Raw genomic sequence first — 24,639 nt, 5'->3', positions numbered from 1 at the left:
GTTAATAATACTGGGTTTTAAAGTTATTTTAAACAATCTTATATTAGTTACTTGTAGTGGCTATAACTTATTTCTTTCTGATAAACACACTTCCAGCTACATTAATCTTGTAGACTTCACATAATCACTTTTATCTAGATCAGAAATATACTTTAAAGCAGGTTTTAAAATATTGTCCTGTTTCATAGCAAATGATATACCTGCTGCATGCAATGTTAGTGTGGTTGAATAAAAATCAGGTACAAAGGAAACAGTTCAAAGTGAGCACAACTTAGTCAGGAATTGACAATTGCACTGGCAACTCTATTAGCTAATTTCCCATCTCTGGAATGATCCTAAAACATATTTCATGCAATGAATTTGATATACAATCATTTCATGATGTTTCATCAGTAAATTTAGTAGTTGTTTGTATCAAAATAGACCCTGTAAAGGGGAGTGACGTGAATGAGGAAACATTAGGTTTGTCTGAGGGTGTGAGAATTTCATACTCTGGGATTAATAGATTGAGGATATGAGAAATCTTCCTGTCTGTAAAACCATACAACCAAAATAGATTGAGGATATGGGAACTGCTCCTATATCTAAAGCAATACAACCAAAGTACAACACTTCCCAGTATAACATAAAAATATTTCACACTAGCTGTTCTGATTGTTAAGTGTTGGTCTGAAAGGTAGATAGTATGTTATAACATGAAATTAGTGATTTCCTATTTTGGAGCATCTTGTAATGCAATTCCAAGTGCTTTCATTGGATTAGATTTGACCAATGAAAGGTAAAGTGAAATATGATTACCTAATATAGGGGAGACTGAAGGTGTGTTTATGATTCATCAAATGAGATTATTTTGATGAAATTACAACATTATGCAGTGTTAGGGCCAATGTTTACTGTGAATAAACTGCAATCCACTTCAAAGTGAAAAATTACCTCCTCTTGTCTATATGATTAAAATCAGTTGTCTATTGTTCTTTTGTTCTTACCAAATGGCAAGCATGTCGGCCTGGATGTTAGAGAATGCAGCCACAGTGGCTAACAGAAGAGTTATCACAGCAGACTAATGACCATTTAGGTGAGACAGTGGTAATGTTGAAGACCCTGTAAATATGGCGCGATACGATGGCGTTGCACATTCTGGGAGCTGCCTGGTATGACTGTGGAGAGGGAGTAGGGGTGTGGTGGTGAGTGCAGGCAAAAACACGTTCCAACTCCCATTTTGTTACTTATTCACCCACTTTGAATCTTGTTGCACTGGAAGATATCCTGCACGATCTACAAATCCACTCTCCACTTATTATTCCCGTTATCAACGCGGAATTCAAGAACAATACTGCAGAGTACAATGCTCTGCAGTTCTTATCCAGGGTAAAACATCTATCTTCCACAAGCAGCCTTATTTTCCCCCTTTCACAAATACTTGTAAGCCTACGCTGCAGAGACCACCGTTTATTTTGGTTGTGATGTAAAAAAAACGTGTTAAACCATGGAGTGAACTTAGTTTAATTGACTTAAAACAAATTAATTTACTTTTATTTTTATTAAGAGATACATGGAACAGGCTCTTGGAGTACCCTACCTAATAATGGGAAAATTTATAATGACCAATGAACCTACTAACCGATATGCCTTTGGACTGATGGAGGAAACCTGAGCACGTGGAGGAAACCCACACTCACATGGGAAAGAAGCATACAAACTTGAACTGAACTCCGAACTCCTATGCCGTCAACTGTAATAGCGTAGTTTTAGCCACTACACTACCATGGCACCCTTAGATGGATACGTTAAATTAACCTATGACGGAATCTAAAGAAAATTGCCTGAAATACATCATATGGAAAGGTTTGTTTGATGATGAACTTCAATTAAAAAAAAATTACAAAAAAAACTAAAGAAAATTGCCAATTACTTTAGTATTTTTGTAACTTTAGTATCTTTGGGTATTTTTTTCACTATTTCAAAATTATTTCTGAATATAAAATTCTGAATTATTGAGTAATAAAACAGGACTCAGATTAACTCATTAGAGTCATAGAGTCATTGAAAATTGGAGCACAGAAACAGATCCTTTGGTCCATGTACGGGTAGTCCATGCTGAACCATTTAAACAATAGTTACTATAATTAAACGATCGTAACCATTAGTTATATTCAAACAACACACACAAAATGCTGGTGAAACACAGTAGGACAGGCAGCACCTATACGGAGAAGCACTGTCGACATTTCGGGCTGAGACCCTTCGTCAGGACTAACTGAAAGGAAAGATACTAAGAGATTTGAAAGTAGGAGGGGGAGGGGGAAATGCGAAATGATAGGAGAAGACCGGAGGGGGTGGGATGAAGCTAAGAGCTGGAAAGGTGATTGGCGAAAGTGATACAGAGCTGGAGAAGGGAAAGGATCATGGGACGGGAGGCCTAGGGAGAAAGAAAGGGGGAGGGGAGCACCAGAGGGAGATGGAGAACAGGCAGAGTGATGGGCAACTAAATCTCTCCCATTTCCCGCACATCTGCCCTCACCCCATCTGCCCGCCACCCCACTTGGGATAGGGTTCCCCTTGTCCTCATCTACCACTCCACCAGCCTCCAGGTCCAATGTATAATTCTCCGTAACTTCTGCCACCTCCAACGGGATCCCACCACCAAGCATATCTTTCCCTCCCCCCTCTTTCTGCTTTCCGCAGGGATCGCTCCCTATGTGACTCCCTTGTCCATTCGCTCCCCCCCCCCCCATCCCTTCTCACCAATCTCCCTCCTGGCACTTATCTTTGTAAGCGGAACAAGTGCTACACCTGCCCTTACACTTCCTCCCTCACCACCATTCAGGGCCCCAGACAGTCCTTCCAGGTGAGGCGACACTTCACCTGTGAGTTGGCTGGTGTGGTATACTGTGTCCGGTGCTCCCGGTGTGGCCTTTTATATATTGGTGAGACCCAACGCAGACTGGGAGACCGTTTTGCTGAACACCTACACTCGGTCCGCCAGAGAAAGCAGGATCTCCCAGTGACCACACATTTTAATTCCACGTCCCATTCACATTCTGATATGTCTATCCATGGCCTCCTCTACTGTCAAGAAACACTGTCTTCTCTAACTTCCGTTTATACCCCTCCTCCCCTTCTTAAACCATCCCTGACATATTTATTTGTCATTCACTCTGCCTGTTCTCCATCTCCCTCTGGTTCTCCCCTTCCCCTTTCTTTCTCCTGAGGCCTCCCGTCCCATGATCCTTTCCCTTCTCCAGCTCTGTATCACTTTCACCAATCACCTTTCCAGCTCCTAGCTTCATCCCACCCCCTCCGGTCTTCTCCTATCATTTCGCATTTCCCCCTCCCCCTCCTACTTTCAAATCTCTTACTATCTTTCCTTTCGGTTAGTCCTGATGAAGGGTCTCGGCCCGAATCATCGACAGTGCTTCTTCCTATAGATGCTGCCTGTCCTACTGTGTTCCACCAGCATTTTGTGTGTGTTGCTTGAATATCCAGCATCTGCAGATTTCCTCATGTTTGCTCATTAGTTATATTCATTTCATTGTGTTTCATTAAAATATTGGTAAATGCCCAGTTTGTTGATGTAAAAATAGAGAACGAGTAAGTTGTAATTAATGACTAAAGCAGGAAGGGATTTCCAACATTGTGAAGTTAAGGGGGAAGATGTTTGAGTCTTAATTTACATGTAATAGGGTTTGGCAGTCAATATGCAAATGTTTGTAGGGAGCATTGACCACAAACCTTTCTGCCTACAGCCCCTGATTACTCTGTGGTGTAGTTCTAAGTTAAGATCATCCCTCTGTCTTTAAGGCGACCTTGTATCGCTGAATCTATTCTGCTGCATAGATAGGGTAAATGTTCACCACGTGAATTATTTCTCTCATAAATATTATTAACATAGACTGGTACTTCACACTATACATATATGCATTTCGATACTTACAGGTATTGTCCTCCAGAGTCAATCAAGTACATCTCATCTGGTGTCAGCTTCCTTTTGATTTCTTCATTGGGACTAAGCCAAAAAGTGGAAAGGAAGTCAGAGACAGGGATACCTTTCATCCAGAAAAAGAGCCTCAGGTTTGAATGAACTGATGGAGATTAACTACAGCTTGTTAAAAGTTAGTAGGAACAATTACTTCAACACATCTTGAACTTCTATGAAAATATATTTTATTCCTTCTGCATCCTCAAAATGCTGAAATTGAGACATCACACAACATTCTTATTCTAATTCAAAGAAAGAGCTTCTGTCACTCTTCCTTGACAATCAATGACATTACCATCACTGAACCACTCTGCAAATACATCTCAGATGTATCATTATCTTGAAAGGAACAAAGTTAGCCACAGAAGTACTGCCATCAACAAGAACACATCACAGACTGGATAATCATTTGTCTTCTCAGAGAATCAATAGAGCTATGATGGAATAGCTTTCATCTGCCTGGAGAGTGAGCTCTAACACTCCTGAAGCTTACTATAAGGCAGTCAGCTTTATTGAAGTCACATCCATTATGTTAACGATTTGCTCCTTCCACTACTGTGACGCTAAAGGTGACAGTACGTGCAGTATACACACGACAGCAATTTGCGAAAAGCTTATCTTATTCCAATCCTGTAACCATGATCATCAGTAAGGATAAGGGCAGCAGGCTTTAAGGAAAACCACCATCATGAGTTCAACTCCAAGTCACACTTCATTCTGACCTGGGAATCAGCCATTGTTCCTTCTTTGTCGCTGGATTTGAATCCTGGAATATTCTGTACAGCAGCAATATGTGAGTATCCTCATCTCAAGAACCATGATTCAAAAGGGCAGCTTACCTCCCCCATTTCAAGGGCAATTATAAATGAAAACTAAATGCATTACTAGTGATGCTAAAAAATAGGGATGAACTGAATCAGATACCTGGAACTTAAATTCCTTAATTCCATTATTGTCTTTTTCCAAATAACTGGCCTTTCAAACTGAATTTCAATGTAATCTATTGTAGGCATTTGCTTCTGTGGGACAATTTGAATAGCATCTGAGAAACCTAACAAAACACGAAGGAACATTCAGTCGTCCTTCGTCTTTCACTATATGTTTGTTTCTATTTTGATCACCACTTATTTGAAGGGTCACTGTTTCTCCTTTGTAAGCCTACCACAAAGCTGAATAACCACCTAACTTTGTCCTCAGAGTGCTAAAACTAAGATTGAAATAGAGCATGGAAGTGAAATTTCTCCTGATGTACAGAAACAGTGCACTCAGTGAAACTGTAAACAGTACGACAAGACAACAATGGGACTGACTTCACAACAGAGGTATTGTAAAATATCATGGATTTCCCAGGAGCTTACTTCAATGGGATTTGGCAAGGTGGCTGCCCGAGATATTTCTTTCTCAAGCAGCTCCTAGTTCATATTATTCCCTATCAACTTGGTATCTATGGCCAATTATTGTATTTTTTACCTAGTTAGAAAGGTAACCAGAAAGGTGCTCTCATAATATTTAAAATGTATCTGGACAAGCATTTGAATTGCCAAGACGTAGAAGGCTGTAGACCAAGTATTGGTAAATATGATACATGTGGATGGGTGCTTAATGGTTGGCATAAAAATGTGGGATTAAGAGCCTGTTTTTAAGTTGGATAACTCTATGAATGTCTATTCTGTTTATGAAGGGTAAGGGAAACTTTTCAGAAAAAAAATACTGTCTTAGATCAGGCGCACAATTTGTTGTAAAAACTTGAATTTGAATTTGCAGTCAGAATTTGCTCTTCCATTAATATAATAATCTTTTGGCCTTACAGAAGAAGACAGTTAAATACAAATGCATCTTGGCAAAAGATTTGCAAACTGATTGACAGATTCTTCTACTTTAAAAATGAATTTGCCAAAAATGTCCTGATCTCTATTGGCACTTTGGTGGGTGGACCGCCTCTTAGTCTCTGCAATGTTGCTACTTAATGAAAGAGAAGATTGAGTTTAAACATCTCTCACAGCATTGTTCAGATATTGCGCCTGTGTCCATGGACTGAATTGCATCCAGATTGAGTATTCTACCTGAACAACACCACAACTGATCAAACAGTTTTATTAAAAAGTTCTTCAGCTCAAGGGGAAGCCCTTTCCAATATTTTCTTCATAAGCTTCTACTCTCAACAAAAGTCTGTAAATATTTGGAGTTCACAATAACAAATTTTCTAGCTTTAATTTCATTTCTTAAATTATGCTGCTTCCTCATTGTACATGAATTGATTTGCCACATGGTTGGATTTCAACGGCTATGTGATATGTTTAGCTGAAATATGGTCTATGACTATTCCCAGTGAGCTACAGAGGAATGACATCGTTGACAGATTCTGCTCATGTCTACACTTAATGCTTGTGTATACTTTGCTGCCTGAGTTTCACAATGTTGTATAAAATGTCCCAGAGGTAGTAAAAACTCTGATTTCCATGCACATGTGGCCAACAATAAATCACGGACCCTTGTTAATAAGGGGCAAAATTCCTCTTCTAGCAAGAAACTGTGAATGGTACCATTTACTCCATTTAATTAATGGCCCATTAATGAAATTGCAGGAAGGTATGCTGAGAAACCTTCCAATTTCTCAGGATATGATTGCATTAGAGCGCTATTCATTATCAGAAAACAAGCATTCTCTTATCTCTAATTAAAAAGGGAATGAGCAGCCCTTCTCAAAAGTATGCATTCTGAATTTTAAACATTTAGGCCACTTTGGTTAAAAAGGTTATCTAAAAATATTCATGAGGACTGGGTATGAGATAATATTTGCTTGATACTGATTAAGCCAGCTGCCTATAAAGTGAAGATTACACTGAGCTACTGACCTCCAGATTCCGTCTATTATGACAAATGGAGGAGCTGGTTTATAACAACATTTATTTTTGGTGCTAACGTGGTGAAAAACTTGCAAAACCCAAATAGAACGATACTTGGTGCATGCTAAAATGAGAGTATATTAGAGGAACTTAAAAAATAAGCTTCCTTTTAACTTCAACATACTCGTCGCTGCTGTCGTCCTTTATGGTCAGTATCTTGAGGACATTTTATTTAGCATAGATCAACTTTTCGGTTGTCATGTTCCTCCTATTATTGTTATTTCGTTACCCTGTCTTCAGTGCTACTCATTCCCATGTGTTAAGGTGTAATTTCAAATGAGCAATTGTATTGGTCAAATTTCCTTTACTTGTGAGTATCACGCTAATCTTTCACAGCAGATGACTGGATTTGGAGGAGCAGTGGTGAGAGAAAAGAAAGGGTTTGAAATTCATCTTCTCATGTGGGCACCAAGTATTTCAAAACATAGTGCATAAACATATACATCTGTTTCAGAAGTTCAATTTTATTGAATCTATGAAATCATATTCTGAAAGCAGAGTTTAATGTGCATCCTTCATCTCGTTAATTATCCCAAATATTCTACTTGGACTCCACCCCATAACATTGACTGTTGGCACACATACCTGGGCGTTCATCAACAAAACAGCTGTCACAAACCTCCTGCTTGAACACAATTTACTAAGCATTTCCACTTTCACCTTTCCAAATTTGGAACATTCGATCAACCTACTTCATGCTAAACTGCTGCAAACTGCTCTTTTCTGCTCACGTCAAAGCACAAATAAGGGACACTTGTACTGACTCAGCTGCGTTATAATAGCTTAATGCAATTCTAGATTTATGTGTGACTTAGCAATGAAATCTTTAGTAATATGCGTATCTAATTACCTATTGTATCAACAAAAGTTAACAAGCTCACAAAGAGTAGTTTTGCAACAGGTAAGATGTTTCTTACTCTCAATATTATTTCTAAGTTATAAAACGCAGATGGTGGTTTATAAGTTGTGATACACTGGAACAAGGTTTATGTATACCCATCACTGTATCGTGTGCCTGATGCGTGGAATAAAAATGGTGAATTCCTGTTTCAAGCCCTTTCCTCATTGCAACCATTATGTTCTGCCATATACCAAAATTATAAAGGGAAGGATGATATCTGGGATCGAGGCCCAATCCATCCAGGATAGAAGTTAGATAGGCTCAGGAAAAAGCAGCTGGAGATTTCATCAGGACTTTAGACAAAGGCTTGTGTACAGACGTAGCAGTGACATGTGATTGGGTGGTGTCAGTAGGGAGGAAATCTCTACCTCAAGGAGGGGGGTGGTACAGGGGGAGGAGTTTGAAAACCAGTCTGTAGGGATTGGATGGACAGGAGGAGGGAATTGGAGCTTCAGATCGTCAGAGGTTTGAGTGGACAAGGGGTGATGGTTGGCACAGTGTAGAAGGTATGTGGTTGTCCTGAGGATTGTCAATGATGGGCATTCCTGGGACAATATAAACTAGTTACATTTTCTTGGAGAAAGGATGCCATTTGATGCATGAATTAGATGAAAGCCACTTCAGATACACAAGATAACTCATGTTGTGATGGACCTAGAGTGAGGTAAAATGACATGGATATGATTTCTGGCACCTTTCTGTCCAAGAAAAGAGACATTTTAAGTTGTAGCGGCCATTGTTGGAGTGGACTGAGGCAGAGTGGACGGCTTTGGCTCAATCAGGCTTCGGGGAGAACAGGCAGAGGTGAGGTTTGAACGGGGCACAACTGCGCAAGCGCGTGAAAGTCGGCCTCTGAGATCAGCGGGGGGAATTTAAAAAGCGAGCAGAGGCTGAGTACGAGCTTCACTCCAGGTGAGGTAAGGCCAGGTAAGCTCCTTTAATTAATCTAATTAGCTTAGGTGTAGGTAATGGAGGCAGCAGTTAGGGCAGTTGAGTGCTCCATTTGCAGTATGTGGGAAGTCAGGGCGAGCACAGCTGTCCCTGATGACTACACCTACAAAAGGTGCATCCAGCTGCAGCTCCTGACAAACCGTGTTAGGGAACGGGAGCTGGAGCTGGATGAACTTCGGATCATTCGGGAGGCAGAGGCAGAAATAGACAGGAGTTTCAGGGAGATAGTCACCCCTAGGAGTCAGGAGACAGGTAGTTGGAGAGGGAAGGGGAATAGACAGGAAGAGCAGAGCACCCCTATGGCCATTCCCATCAACAATAAGTATACTGTTTTGGATACTGTTGGTGGGGATGACCTACCAGGGACAAGTTGCAGTGGTTGCATCTCTGGCACCGAGACTGGACTCTCAGCTCAGAAGGGAAGGAGGGAAAAGAGGAGAGCAGTAGTGATAAGGAATTCGATAGTTAGGGGGACAGATAGGAGGTTCTGTGGAAGAGATCGAGAATCCCGGATGGTCTGTTGCCTCCCTGGTGCCAGGGTCTGTGATATCTCGGATTGAGTTTTCAGTATTCTCAGAGGGAGGGTGAGCAGCCGGATGTCATTGTCCATGTAGGGACCAATGACGTGGGTAGGAAGAGTGAGGAGGTCCTGAAAGGTGAGTTTAGGGAGTTAGGTGCCAAGTTAAAGGACAGGACCTCCAGGATAGCAATCTCAGGATTGCTACCAGTGCCACGTGCAGGTGGGTTTAGAAATAGTAAGATTGTGCAGATCAACAGGTGGCTGAGGACATGGTGCAGGAGGGAGGGCTTCAGATTTATAGTTAATTGGGCAGTTTTCCAGGGAAGGTGGGACCTGTTCAGGTGGGACGGTTTACATCTGAACTGGAGGGAGACAAGTATTCTTGCAGGTAGGTTTGCTAGAGAGGCTCCGGTGGATTTAAACTAGATACGAGGGGGTAGGGGAACCAGAGTGTAGGAACAGAAATATGGGAGAAGGAAGAAAAAGACAGTAAAGTTCTTTGTACTGTTAGAGATAAACAGAGAGGAAGAGGTGGATAATTTCTTAAATGCATTTATTTTAATGCTAGGAGCATTGTAACAAAGGTGGATGAGCTTAGAGCATGGACTGATACCTGGAAATATGATGTTGTAGCTATTAGTGAAACATGGTTGCAGGAGGGGTATGATTGGCAACTAAATATTTCTGAATTTCATTGCTTCAGGTGTGATAGAATCAGAGGGACAGGGGGGGAGGTGTTGCATTGCTTGTCAGAAAAAAATATTACAGCGGTGCTCTGGCAGGATATATTAGAGGGCTCATCTAGGGAGACTATTTGGGTGGAATTGAGGAATGGGAAAGATGTAGTAACACTTATAGGGGTGTATTATAGACAACCTAGATGGGAGCAAGAATTGGAGGAACAAATTTGCAAGGAGATAGCAGATATTTGTAGTAAGCATAGGGTTGTGATTGTGGGAGATTTTAATTTTCCACACATAGACTGGGAAGCCCATACTGTAAAAGGGATAGATGGTTTGGAGTTTGTAAAATGTGTGCAGGATAGTTTTTTGCAACAATACATAGAGGTACCGACTAGAGAAGGGACAGTGTTGAATCTTCTGTTAGGGAATGAAATAGGTCAGGTGACGGAGGTATGTGTTGGGGAGCACTTCAGGTCTAGTGATCACAATGCCATTAGTTTCAATATAATTATGAAGAAGGATAGGACTGGACCCAGGGTTGAGATTTTTGATTGGAGAAAGGCTAACTTTGAGGAGATGCAAAAGGATTTAGAAGGAGTGGATTGGACAATTTGTTTTATGGAAAGGCTGTAATTAAGAAATGGAGGTCATTTAAAGGTGAAGATTTGAGGGTACAGATTCTTCATGTTCCTGTTAGGTTGAAAGGAAAGGTTAAAAGTTTGAGAGAGCCATGGTTATCAAGGGATATTGGAAACTTGGTTAGGAAAAAGAAAGATGTCTACAAAAAATATAGGCAGCATGGAGTAAATGAGGCGCTCAGGGAATATAAAGAATGTAAGAAGAATCTTAAGAAAGAAATTAGAAAAGCTAAAAGGAGATACGAGGTTGCTTTGGCAAGTAAGGTGAAAATAAATCCGAAGGATTTCTACAATTATATTAATAGCAAAAGGATAGCGAGGGATAAAATTTGTCCCTTAGAGAATCAGAATGGACAGCTATGCGTGGAGCTGAAAGAGATGGGGGAGATTTTGAACAATTTCTTTTCTTCGGTATTCACTAAGAAGAAGGATATTGAATTGTGCAAGGTAAGGGAAACAAGTAGGGAAGTTATGGAAACTATGATGGTTAAAGAGGAGGAAGTACTGGTGCTTTTAAGGAAAATAAAAGTGGATAAATCTCCAGGTCCTGACAGGATATTCCCTAGGACCTTGAGGGAAGTTAGTGTCGAAATAGCAGGGGCTCTGACAGAAATATTTCAAATGTCATTAGAAACGGGGATGGTGCTGGAGGATTGGCATATTGCTCATGTGGTTCCATTGTTTAAAAGGGGTTCTAAGAGTAAACCTAGCAATTATAGGCCTGTCAGTTTTACAGCAGTGGTGGGGAAATTAATGGAAAGTATTCTTAGAGATGGTATACATAATTATCTGGATAGACAGGTATCTGATTAGGAACAGTCAGCATAGATCTGTGCATGGGAGGTCATGTTTGACAAATCTTATTGAATTTTTTGAAGAGGTTACGAGGAAAGTTGACGAGGGTAAAGCAGTGGATGTTGTCTATATGGACTTCAGTAAGGTCTTTGACAAGGTTCCGCATGGAAGGTTAGTTAGGAAGGTTCAATTGTTAGGTATTAATATTGAAGTAGTAAAATGGATTCAACAGTGGCTGGATGGAGATGCCAGATGGTAGTGGTGGATAACTGTTCATCAGGTTGCAGGCCAGTGACTAGTGGTGTGCCTCAGGGATCTGTACTGGGTGCAATGCATTAATGATCTGGATGATGGGGTGGTAAATTGGATTAGTAAGTATGCAGATGATACTAAGATAGGTGGTGTTGTGGATAATGAAGTAGGTTTTCAAAGCTTGCAGAGAGATTTAGGCCAGTTAGAAGAGTGGGCTGAGCGATGGCAGATGGAGTTTAATGCTGATAAGTGTGAGGTGCTGCATTTTGGTAGGAATAATCCAAATAGGACATACATGGTAAATGGTAGGGCATTGAAGAATGCAGTAAAACAGAGTTATCTAGGAATAATGGTGCATAGTTCCCTGAAGGTGAAATCTCATGTGGATAGGGTGGTGAAGAAAGCTTTTGGTATGGTGGCCTTTATAAATCAGAGCATTGAGTATAGGATTGGGATGTAATGTTAAAATTGTACAAGGCATTGGTAAGGCCGAATTTGGAGTATTGTGTACAGTTCTGGTCACCGAATTATAGGAAAGATGTCAACAAAATAGAGAGAGTACAGAGAAGATTTACTAGAATGTTACCTGGGTTTCAACACCTAAGTTACAGGGAAAGGTTGAACAAGTTAGGTCTTTATTCTTTGGAGCGTAGAAGGTTGAGGGGGGCTTGAAGAGGTATTTAAAATTATGAGGGGGATAGATAGAGTTGATGTGGATAGGCTTTTTCCATTGAGAGTAGGGGAGATTCAAACAAGAGGACATGAGTTGAGAGTTAGGGGGCAAAAGTTTAAGGGTAACACGAGGGAGAATTTCCTTACTCAGAGAGTGGTAGCTGTGTGGAATGAGCTTCCAGTAGAAGGGGTAGAGGCAGGCTCAGTATTGTCATTTAAAGTAAAATTGGATAGGTATATGGACAGTAAAGGAATGGAGAGTTATGGACTGAGTGTGGGCCATTGGGACTAGGTGAGAGTAAGCGTTCGGCACGGACTAGAAGGGCCGAGATGGCCTGTTTCCGTGCTGTAATCGTTATATGGTTAAGTGCAGAACACAGAAAGAAGTCATGCTCATGCTCTAATTTCTTGGCCAGTGTTGGGAAGATTGAAAATGATAAGATTAAAATATTCATTTATGTGTTATCACTCAAATAGCCAATATCCAACTGGCAGCAGGAAGAGGCAGGAATAATAAGCAGTAACAGCTATCAAAACCATCATCAGTCTTCAAGTCTGCCATTGTAAATGGCCTATCAAATCACAACAATTCCTTTTCACAGTTATAACTCGAATTGCCTTCATTTTTGGATCCAGAAGTAACTACTGTATCAGGGCTCAATTGGAATACAAAATATACACCATTCTGATAAATAAGACCAAAGATTTAATCAATTAAAATTAGAGATGCTCCCCTCCCTTTGAGTAATGCTAAACGTTAAGTAAATCTTGATCCAAAAGTTCAAGCCCATTTTAGGGAGCAGGAGAGGAAAAGCAAAGAACTAGGGAAAAATCAAGCCATGATTAGAAACACCATGGTCGGGAGGAAATATGAAAGTATGCAACTAATCAAAGTCAAATGGTTTTGGCAAGGAAGTAACATTCTAACTTGCATCTTAAGCAAGATTCAGATACTTGTTGACAAGTGGTAGGACTAAAATTACAGCCTGATAAGTGTGCAAGACCGTGGGGATAGGTCCACTCTGACCTCCGGAAAAGCTCCTCACAAAGGTTTACAGGGCTGGAGAACAGAGCGTGTCTCGCTCAAAATATCACTTTGAATCTGGCGCCATCTACAGGGCTTTTGTGGTGTCCTGTAACAAGCAGCCTAACCTAACGACACTTTGAGAATTTAACAGCATGAGGGCCTTCCTTGCCATCAGGCCTAGGTAGGTGTTGGCCAGCGAGACCAACTTTCCAAAAGAGAAAGTAAGTGCGAAATATCAGCGTGACGCACTGGTCAGCCAAATGCAGGCCACTTTTACAGATTGGGTTGCGATCTGGAAATAACTAAAAGAGTGGAAGTGGCACATATCCAAGTATCTTTGGAGAGAGAATGTTTAAGGGGAAAATATACCTGTGAGGAAAGGATGGGGAACTGTAATTAATTACTACAGACCTAATTGAAACTGAATTGCCCTACAAAATGAATTATCCAATGATTCCAAAAAATAGTGTAAAATGTTTTCAGAAATAGGACGAAAAGAGGAAAACCACACAATCTAATTTGACCCTATAAACTAAGCTGAATTTTTCTTTGGCAGATCCATTAATTAGGCTGACATCTGCTCATGGACTTTTTAGGATGGTTTCCATTGGAATTTGTGGTTAATGTGTCATCTAGCAATACCTGGAACCCGTATGAACTCAGCAAACAACTGGGAATCTCCGTAACTCATTCAGTTGAAGGTTTGGTAATGAGGAGCACCAAGGTTGATCCAGGTAGTGTAAATGGGATTTTTTAAAAAATTCTAAAGCAAATCATAGATAGAAAGCAAAAGAAAAAGAATTCAAGAAAGATTAGATTGTGGGAAGATGGACAGAGACTGCAGAATTAATTTTCAGTGCCTGGAAAATCATTTTGACATAAATTGTGGTGACGTACTACCCTGGCTCTGAACAACCAATCCATGATGCTTTGAAAACTGTTTTAAGGGAAGAACGGGTGGGGTTTAAGCCTCATTTAAAATCTATCATGATTTTAAAAATCTAATGACAGTGAATTGCAATAATTAAAAACATATCAAAATATAACACATTAAAAAAGGTTAGTCAAACCACATAGAAAACATAGGAAATTATTAAAATCATTAAAATGAGGTGAAATATATGGAAAGGTAACTTGCCTTTCCCTGTGCCTTGAGCTTTCATCAAGTTCATTGGGTATCAGAAGCTGTGTCATGAATCACAGTCTCACACAACTTAGTTCATATTACTGAAAATGGCACTTTCCTTCAGAACTGGTGTCCACAGTCACCAGGATAATCCTTAGTGTAGAAATGCAATGCTAGTGAATAATTCCAGCTGCTGCTCCACTGAGCTGATTAACTTAGACCAAGATGTCACATTGGAAACAGTTATTCTTTACCTTGTCTGCCAACATTCTTGTTCACTAACCTGTAGTGTGCAAGAGCTGCGTTCAACCCACTGGCTGAGATCGTCTCGAAGCTGGGTCCTTTAGAATAATTCTGCTTACTGTAAAAGCACAGGAGAAATGAATCCTCAGTTTTATTACTGATTATTAGACCATAAGATCATAAGATATGACAGCAGAATTAGGCCATTTGGCCCATTGAGTCTGCTCAATCATTTCGTTATGGCTGATCCATTTTCCTCTCAACCCCATTTTCCTGCCTTTTCACCGTAACCTTTCACGCTTTAACTAATCAAGAACCTATCAACCTCCACCTTAAATACACCAAATGACCAGGTCTCGTCAGCAGCCTGTGGCAATGAATTCCACAGATTCACCATCCTCTGGCGGAAGAAATTCCTCCTCACCTCCATTCTAAATGGATATTCCTCAAATCTGAGGCTGTTCTCTATGGTCCTAGACTCCGCCATCATAAGAAACATTCTCTCCACATCCAGTCTATCTAGGTGAAGACTGATGCAAAATATTTATTCATTTCATCTGCTATTTCCTTGTCCCCCCTTACTATCTCTCCAGCATCATTTCCAGCAGTCCAGCACCTGCTCTTGCCTCTCTTTTACTCTTCATATATCTGGAAAAACTTTTGGTACCCTCTTTGACATTGTTGGCAAGCTCATCGTTATGTTCCATCTTTTCCCCATTTATGGCTTTTTAGTGGCCTTCTGTTGAGTTTTAAAAGCTTCTCAATCCAATAGCTTCCCACTAATTTTTTTTTAATTGTATGTTCAGTTTAAAATAAATTCAAATCATTTTTAGCTCATGTAAAGTGATGTAAGAGTGCACATTACTTCTTTTTTTCAAATTTTAACTCTGTGTCCATAAGTTTGCTGTAAAGCACATTGACCAAATACAGTAATTCTCTGTCACCGGACTCAGCATTCATAGAGCTTATATTTGTGGATTTTATAACACTTTATTTAAGGCTGAGGAATAATTTACTTAATTTGAGGAGTGGAAATAAATAGATTTGCTACAGAACCTTTAGTTTTGAGAATATTGCTCCTGTAATATTGCATGTGAGAAGATTGTGATCTAACAGAATGCATTAATATTGGAACATGGAACCAGCGCACACATCGTTGCATTTACAGAACATACAAACTTTCTGTACCAAGTGTACCTGCGCAAATTGTTTACGTAGTATGCTCCTGAGAGTTCAGTCTCTGTTCCTTTTGGAACGTTTTTTTCCAGCCATAGCATGTAACATATGACAGCGACTGCATCGCGCACCTAAGGAAAAACAGCAGTTGTGAAGGCAAATGTTTCAGAATATGATGATCCATCCAACCATGTCTGTCCCTAAGTGAATACCTCTTCACCCTTACTACCAGCACCAATAAGTCACAAACCCTTTATCTGCATCACAATTCCTTATTTCATGCAAACTTCACAAACCCTTTAATGGCTTCTGCTCTTGTATAGAAATTACTCTGTACATTTAGCAATCTGTTAGCAGTTTACAAGACTTTAAAACAAGCATACTTGAATTTCTGCTGATGGCTGGATCTGTGGCATTCAAGGCTGGTGACCCAACTCTGTACCAGAAAACCAAGTATGACTTGCAGAGGGCTATTTCAAGGGTGAAGAGACAATTTCAAATGAGTTGGGACGTAACATCGGATGTACAACAATTCTGGCAGGGTTTGTAAGACATTACTTCCTACAAAGCAAAACCCAATAGTATGAATGGCAGTGATGTTTCACTACCAGAAGAACGTAATGCCTTCTATACCCGCTTTGAAAGAGAGAAAATAACTGCAGACCCTGTGATCTCTGCCTCAAAGGCTGATGTTAGGTTGTCTTTAAGGACAGTGAAACCTCGCAAGGTGGAAGGTCCTGATGGGGTACCTGGTGAGGCTTAGAAAACCTGTGCCAACCAACTGGCAAGAGTATTCAAGGACATTTTTGACCTCTCACTGCTATGGGCAGAAATGCCCACTTGCTTCAAAAAGGCAACAATAATACCAGTCCCTAAGAACAATAAAGCGAGCTGCCTTAATGACTATCGCCTGGTAGCACTCACATCTACAGTGATGAAATACTTTGAGAGATTGGTCATGACTAGACTGAACTCCTGCCTCAGCAAGGACTTGGACCCATTACAATTTGCCTATCACCGCAATAGGTCAACGGCAGACACAATCTCATGGCTCTCCACACGGCCTTAGACCACCTGGACAATACAAACACCCATGTCAGGATGCTTTTCATCAACTCAGCATTTAACACCATCATTCCCACAATCCTGATTGAGTAGTTACAGAACTTGGGCTTCTGTATCTTCCTCTGCAATTGGATCCCTGGCTTCCTAACTGGAAGACCATAATCTGTGCAGATTGGTGATAATATCTTCTCCTTACTGACGATCAACACTGGTGCACCTCAGGGGTGTGTGCTTAGCCCACTGCTCTGCTCTCTGTATACCCATGACTGTGTGGTTAAGTATAGCTCAAATACCATCTACAAATTTGCTGATGATACAACCATTGTTGGTAGAGATGGAGATGAGAGGGTGTGCAGGAGTGAGATATACCAACTAGTTGAGTGGTGTTGCAGCAACAACCTGGCACTCAACGTCATTAAGCTGAAAGAGCTGATTGTGGACTTTAGGAAGGGTAAGGCGAAGGAACATATACAAATCCTCATAGAGAGATCAGAAGTAGAGAGAGTGAGGAGTTTCAAGTTCCTGGGTGTCAAGATCTCTGAGAACCTAACCTGGTCCCAACATATCGATGCAGCTATAAAGAAGGCAAGACAGTGGCTATATTTCATTAGGTGTGTGAAGAGATTTGGTATGTCAACAAAAACACTCAAAAACTTCTACAGATGTACTGTGGAGAGCATTCTGACAGGCTGCATCACTGTCTGGTATGGATGGGGGGTGGTGGGGGGCTACTGCACAGGACTGAAAGAAGCTGCAGAGGGTTGTAAATTTAGTCTGCTCCATCTAGGGTACTAGCCTACAAAATACTCAGGACATTTTCAAGGAAGGGTGTCTCAGAAAGGTAGCATCTATTATTAAAGACCTCCAGCACCCAGGACATGCCCTTTTCTCACTGTTACCATCAGGCAGGAGGCACAGAAGCCCAAAGGCACCCACTCAGCAATTCAGGAACAGCTTCTTCCCCTCTGCCATCCGATTTCTAAATGGACATTGAACCCATAAAAAAATACCTTAATTTTAAAGTATATATTACTTCTGTTTTTGCACAATTTTTAATCTATTGAATATATATATATACTGTAAAATTGATTTACTTATTTTTCTCTTCTCTATTATGTATTGCATTGAACTACTGCTGCTAGGTTAACAAATTTCACGACACATGCCAGTGAAGATGAACCTGATTCTGATTCTGATCTGATCCCTTGATATTGGCTGAAAATTCAGTATATTTTTGAGAGATTGCTGCATTGTCAGAGGGACTATAAGCATATTCACTTTGATATAAAATAAATTCATCCCACTTTTAGCTCTTGTAAGGTGGTTTATTTCTTTTCTTTACCACCTCCACATTTTTATTACACAACTGGTTCAGGCTCGCCCAGCAAAGAAAAATAAATTTGCACTAATTAATTTTTAATGTAGTAAATACATCCACTTAAAGTCCTTCTTTTATGATTATTGATATGTGTGCAGAATCAGAATTACATCTTTGATTTCAGACCCCAGCTCAAACACCTTATAGGTGGCTTTATTTCTTTTTGTACTCACGTGTGCTGCTTTCATTCCCTTCTGCTCTGTGATGTCCTTAGTAGCCTTGGTAATTTGAACTGGGGAGTATCTGTCCATAAGTAATTTTGACTGCAAAATATGGAAAAACGTTATCAGTAACTAATTTTGAGGCCTACTTCTGATAGATAGAATTCTTAATTTTTAAGCTAGCAATTAATCTCCTTGAAATTTCTTCCAGAATTGGAGTGAGTGAGGAAAGAGTGTGTGTACATACTTAGCTGGAAGAAATCACTGAGGTAAATAAGAAAGGAAATTTAGAACAGCAGTAAGGTGAAATTAGTTGAAATAATACCAATAATAATAAAAATGGGGTGGCGTAGTAGTGTAGTGGTTAGCACAACACTTTACAGTACCAGCGACCTGGGTTTGATTCCTGCTGCTGCCTGTAAACAGTTTCTATGTTCTCTGCGTGACTGTGTGGATTTCCTCTGAGCATTCTGGTATTCTCCCACAGTCCAAAGACCTACTGCTTGATAGGCTAATTAGTCATTGAAAACTGTCCCATGATTGGGGCATTGCTAGATGGTGTTGTTCAAAGAGCCAGAGGGACGTATTCTGCATGGTATCTGAATAAAGTAAATAAATAAGTCTAGTTTAGATTCCAATCAGCCATTCACAGCTCAGAAGATGATAAACTTATTAAAATAGATACAGTAAAACAACAGTGAAATGAATTTATTTTGCCAAGTTTTTTGTCCGGCCTTCATCAAACTTGAGTATACTGGGAGACACTATAGTCAGATCATACTTTCCTTAAATTTTTATCTTAGCAAAGTAGAATGTGCTTAAGTGAGAGAGAGCTATCCACTCTGCCTGCTACTTCACTCGCTGTCAGTGTACAGTGTTACAAGGAGACCGCATCTGGAGTACCGTGTGCAGTTCTGGTCTCCTTGCTCGAGGAAGGATATACTGGCTTTGGAGGCATTGCAGAGCAGGTTCACCAGGTTGATTCCAGAGGTGAAGGGGTTAGACTACGAGGAGAAATTGAGTCGCCTGGGACTGTACTCACTGGAATTCAGAAGCATAAGAGGAGATCTTATGGAAACATATAAAATTAAGAAAGGGGTAGATAAGAACGAGACAGGAAAGTTGTTTCGACTGGTAGGTGAGACTAGAACTAGGGGACCTTGCCTCAAGATTCGGGGGAGTAAATTTAGGACAGAGATGAGGAGGAACTGTTTTTCCCAGAGAATAGTGAATCTGTGCAATTCTGTGCCCAATGAAGCAGTGGAGGCTACCTCAGTAAATACTTTGCATATTTAAGACAAGGTTGGATAGATTTTTGCATAGTAGGGGAATTAAGGGTTATGGGGAAAAGGCAGGTAAGTGGAGATGAGTCCATGGCCAGTTCAGCCATGATCATATTGAATGGTGGAACAGGCTCGATGGGCCAGATGGCCTACTCCTGCTCCTATTCCTTATGTTCTTATGAAAGCCTGAGGAATAACACTTCATTTGTGAACTTGCAGCTTCCAGAATCAATATTCAATTCTACATTACTTACTCCCACCCCTACCTTTTATCCACTTTCTACTTACATTTATCTTTTTCACAAAAGTTTATTTTCTTTAAAAATTGAGCCAGAGTTTGCTCCTACTGCCTGAACACAGCTGGATGCTCAGAATATTACAGGAAGAGGAAGGCAGTGTTGGTGAGGAATTTGGTTGAAAGGAGCATGATCAGTGATTTCAATATGGCAAATATTACAGACTAAATTGCTAAACTCTGAAATTACCTCAGGAATGACCTTATAAACACCATAGGTTGTGTATTCTTCACCAATCCAGATGATAACATTCCCTTTAGCATATTCCTTCACATTTTGTTGAATATCTTCATAGGGCTTCAGTTGAACACACTCAGCTGTTGAACAATGTGTTTTCAGGTCTTCTTTGATATGTGCAGGCAGTCGTGATTCATTCACAAACAGTCTGGTCATTAAAGTATACACCAAAAATACGCAATCATTGGTTATTACCTGTCTGTATTTGTGTACTCTGTAAATTTCTAATCTTTGCTTCTTGGTTACCAATAATTATCCTTTTTATGCTTCAGTGTATCTCAGATGTATCTGATACTGTATACACTCAGTGGCCACTTTATTAGGTACTCCTGTACACTTGCTCATTAATGCAAATATCTAATCAGCCGGTCATGTGGCAGCATCTCATTGCATGCAGACATGGTCAAGAGGTTCAGTTGTTGTTCAAACCAAACATCGAAGTGATCTAAGTGACATTGACTGTGGAATAAATGTTGGAGTCAGATGGGATGGATTGAGTAACTCAGAAACTGCTGATCTCCTAGGATGTCCATGTGTGACAGTCCCTAAAGTTTACAGAGTATGATATGAGAAACAAAAAAGGACCATCGCTGAGCAGTGGTTCTGTGGCTGAAATGCCCTATCAGTGAGAGAGTACGGAGGAGAACGGCCAGACTAGTTCAAGCCGATAGGAAGATGACAGTAATGCAAGTAACCACACTCCAACAGTGGTGTGTAGAAGAGAATCTTTGAATGCACAACTTGTCCAACCTTGCTGTGGATAGGCTACAGCAGCAGAAAATTACACCAGTTTACACACCTGTATCTAATAAAGTGGCGACTGAGCGTATATCTAATATTTTTCAGTATTGAGGTTTGCCTATACTACAGAGACCAGAAATTATTAAATTCAAAGTATTCAAAGTATATTTATTATCAAAGAATGTATAAATTATACAACCTTGAGATTTGTTTGCTTACAGGCGGTCGCCAAGTAAGGAACCCAAAAGAACTCAAAAAGAAATTTGGTCCAACTCCCAATGCACACAGAGAAAGAGAAAAACAAACCATGCAAACAGGAGAAGAGAGCAACGACGACGATGTTTCAAACCAAACTGAGTTCTCAGATCAAATTCCCAGAGCAGCCTGGAGAAGGCCCAAAGCCTTGGTATTCAGTTCATCATATTAGTGGAGCAAATCACTGCAAAGTTTGCCTACACGAAGCACAGCAGCCAGGGTAGCCTTACATCCTCAGCATCATGGAGACAGGAGCCCCCAGACTATCTGGGCCAGCATTTAAAATGTCTGAACAGTGGATAGCACTTCGTACTAGGACCTGGGTCCCACTGCAGTGAATTGCTCTGAGCCTAGATTTCACAGTCAAAGAAGCTCCTCTCAATCTCTCCAAATTAGCTTGGCGCCCAGAGCAATCCAACCTTGCCCAACTCTTGACACCCTGCCCTTCCAGGCTATATGAGTGGGTGTTTAGATTGTCCGAACATCGGATTGTACCTCTGTGGTGAACTATGTGCCTGTCTGGACACGCCCCCTGCTGAATGCTCCTGTGGCTCCTCCCACAGGCCCCTGTATAAAGGCGATCTGAGGCCTGACGCTCGGCCTCAGTCTCCAGGACATAGTATGATGGACACTCACTCCTGGTTCCTTCTTCCAGTCAATAAAAGCCGATATCTCGCCTTACGTCTCAGTGTGAGTTATTGATGGTGCATCAATTTTATTGACTGGAAGTTTTAAAATATGGAAACCGTTTTGCATCCGGACCGGTTGGATTTGGACCCTCAAGACCCTGACGCAGCTCTCGTTTTTGAACACTGGCTTGCATGCTTCCAATCGTACTTGGAGGAGGTTCGTGCAACTGAACCCGCCGTTATGCACAGAATTCTACTCTCGAGGGTCACCCCCAAAGTTTACTCCATTATCCGGGACCTGCCGACCTACGATGGGGCACTGGACGCCCTCAAAAGACAGTACCTGCGGCCGGTGAACACTGTCTACGCAAGACATCGTTTAGCTACCTGGCAACAGCGGCCTGGCGAATCGTGCGCTGAGTTTCTCCGAGCACTACAGACACTCGTCCAAGCTTGCGACTGCAAGACGCTCACGGCAGAACAGCATGCGGAGCTGCTGGTGCGAGACGCTTTTGTGACGGGACTGAGGTCAATGTACATGCGCCAGCGGCTGCTGGAAAATGCCGACCTTACCTTAAGCTCGGCGATGGAGACGGCCAATGTTCTGGAAGCTGCGCTGCACTACGCCGACGCTGTCCAGTCGCGCGATTCCCCGCCGGTTCCGTGGACTCCTCAGACCCCGCCACCACCAGCTCCCAGGAGCGAAATCGCCAACGCCGCTGCCAGTCGCGATTCCACGAGCTCCCTGAACCCGACCACAGCGGCAGCCCGTCGGAAGCCTGTGCTTTGTTCTTTCTGTGGCCATAAAAAACACCCTCGACAACGCTGTCCAGCGCGAGAAGCAACCTGCTCCAGCTGCAGAAAGCGGGGCCATTTCGCCAAGGTCTGTAAGTCTCAACCTTGAGCGGAGTGCAGCGCTGCGGGTGAAACGTGGGGGCCGCCATCTTGCATGCCCGGATGTGGGCAGCCATCTTTGTCGGCGTCAGCACGCCCCGCCCCCGACCCTCGGATGCTTACCGGGTACCCCGGATGTGAGCGGCCATCTTTGTCGACGTCAGCATGCCCCGCCCCCGGCCCTCCGATGCTTACCGGGTACCCCGACAGCGTTTCAACTCTGGCCACTGTAACCCTCGACCAAAGCGCCCCACACCAGCTCGCAAGGTCCATGATGGACATCCGGGTGGAGGGGCACAGGACTAGATGCCTGTTTGACACGGGCAGCACTGGGAGTTTTATTCACCCGGACACTGTGCAACGCTGCGGACTTGCAACGCGGCCAGTAAGTCGGAGGTTCCATTTAGCTTCTGGGTCGCAGTCCGCAGACATCTGGGCGGGTTGTGTAGCGACTTTGGTGGTGCAAGGCACAGAATATCGGAACTTTGAGCTCCTGGTCATGCCTAATCTGTGCGCACCTGTGCTATTGGGGCTGGACTTCCAGAGCCATCTCGAAAGTGTGACTATGGTGTATGACGGGCCCCTCCCACCACTCACTGTCTGGAATCCTCAGTTTTGTGGGACTTCTTCACATACCCCGCTACTGACCACACACACACACGGGCACGCACATCCCATCCAGAACCAGGCCAACAGCTGCGCTACCGACACTTGCAGCCTCTCCACTCTCAAGGTCCCTCCCCCACCGCTGTTCGCCAACCTGACCCCCGACTGTAAGCCTGTGGCAACTAAAAGCAGGCGGTACAGCGCGGGGGACAGGGCCTTCATTCAGTCGGAGGTGCAGCGGCTGCTCAGGGAGGGGATCATTGAGCCAAGCACAAGCCCTTGGAGGGCCCAGGTGGTTGTTGTTCGGACTGGGCAGAAAAATAGGATGGTGGTGGACTACAGTCAAACCATCAATAGGTTCACGCAGCTTGACGCGTACCCCCTACCCCGCATCGCGGATATGGTCAACCAGATTGCTCAGTACAAGGTGTACTCGACAATAGATCTGAAATCCGCTTATCACCAGCTCCCCATCTGCCCAGAGGACCGCCCCTACACTTCCTTCGAGGCGGGCGGCAGGCTCTATCACTTCTTGCGCGTCCCTTTCGGTGTCACGAATGGTGTCTCTGTCTTCCAGAGGGAAATGGACTGGATGGTGGACCAGTACCAACTGCAGGCCACATTTCCCTATCTGGATAACATCACCATCTGTGGTCACGACAGGCCAGATCACGACGCCAACCTCCAACGATTTCTCCAAGTGGCCACAGCTCTGAACCTTACTTATAACAGGGACAAGTGTGTGTTTGGAACCACCCGCCTTGCTATACTTGGGTATGTCGTGGAAAACGGGGTTATTGGCCCTGATCCCGAACGTATGCGCCCCCTGTTAGAACTCCCTCTTCCCACCACTCTCAAGGCCCTCAGACGGTGCCTGGGTTTTTTTTCCTATTACGCCCAATGGGTCCCCCATTACGTGGACAAGGCACGCCCCCTGGTCAAGTCTACCTCGTTTCCCCTCTCTGCTGAGGCCCACGCGGCCTTCAGCTGCATTAAAGAGGACATTGCCAAAGCTACTATGCATGCGGTGGACGAGACCGCTCCCTTCCAAGTGGAGTGTGATGCCTCCGATTTCGCTCTGGCTGCTAGCCTCAATCAGGAAGGCAGACCAGTAGCATTCTTTTCTCGCACCCTCCAAGGCTCCGAAATTCGGCACTCCGCAGTGGAGAAAGAAGCCCAGGCCATAGTGGAGGCTATTAGGCACTGGAGGCACTATCTTGCTGGC

At 42.4% G+C, this 24,639-nt stretch overlaps 2 protein-coding genes across 2 annotated transcripts in view; one reads left to right on the top strand and one right to left on the bottom strand.

Annotated features, from left to right (window-relative positions):
* Positions 1–24,639, bottom strand: part of xpnpep2 (X-prolyl aminopeptidase (aminopeptidase P) 2, membrane-bound) — a 102,882-nt gene that overhangs the window by 26,898 nt on the left and 51,345 nt on the right. Inside the window, exons 10-14 of the mRNA XM_059977152.1 lie at positions 20,242–20,437; positions 18,486–18,575; positions 15,891–16,000; positions 14,734–14,811; positions 3,935–4,006 (exon numbers count right to left, since the gene is read on the bottom strand). Coding sequence (XP_059833135.1) covers positions 3,935–4,006; positions 14,734–14,811; positions 15,891–16,000; positions 18,486–18,575; positions 20,242–20,437 — 546 coding nt within the window. The remainder of the gene's footprint in view (positions 1–3,934; positions 4,007–14,733; positions 14,812–15,890; positions 16,001–18,485; positions 18,576–20,241; positions 20,438–24,639) is intronic.
* LOC132398132 (uncharacterized) lies at positions 4,401–23,493 on the top strand. The gene is made up of 2 exons (XM_059977154.1): positions 4,401–5,301; positions 21,252–23,493. The coding sequence occupies exon 2, from the start codon at positions 22,024–22,026 to the stop codon at positions 22,816–22,818; it is 795 nt and encodes a 264-aa protein (XP_059833137.1). The 5' UTR covers positions 4,401–5,301; positions 21,252–22,023; the 3' UTR covers positions 22,819–23,493.

The sequence above is a fragment of the Hypanus sabinus genome, chromosome 8 (genome assembly GCF_030144855.1).
Source record: "Hypanus sabinus isolate sHypSab1 chromosome 8, sHypSab1.hap1, whole genome shotgun sequence".
Taxonomy (NCBI): Eukaryota; Metazoa; Chordata; class Chondrichthyes; order Myliobatiformes; family Dasyatidae; genus Hypanus; species Hypanus sabinus.
The sequence above is the reverse complement of the archived record's forward strand: the minus strand, read 5'-3'. Positions and strand labels throughout refer to the sequence as shown.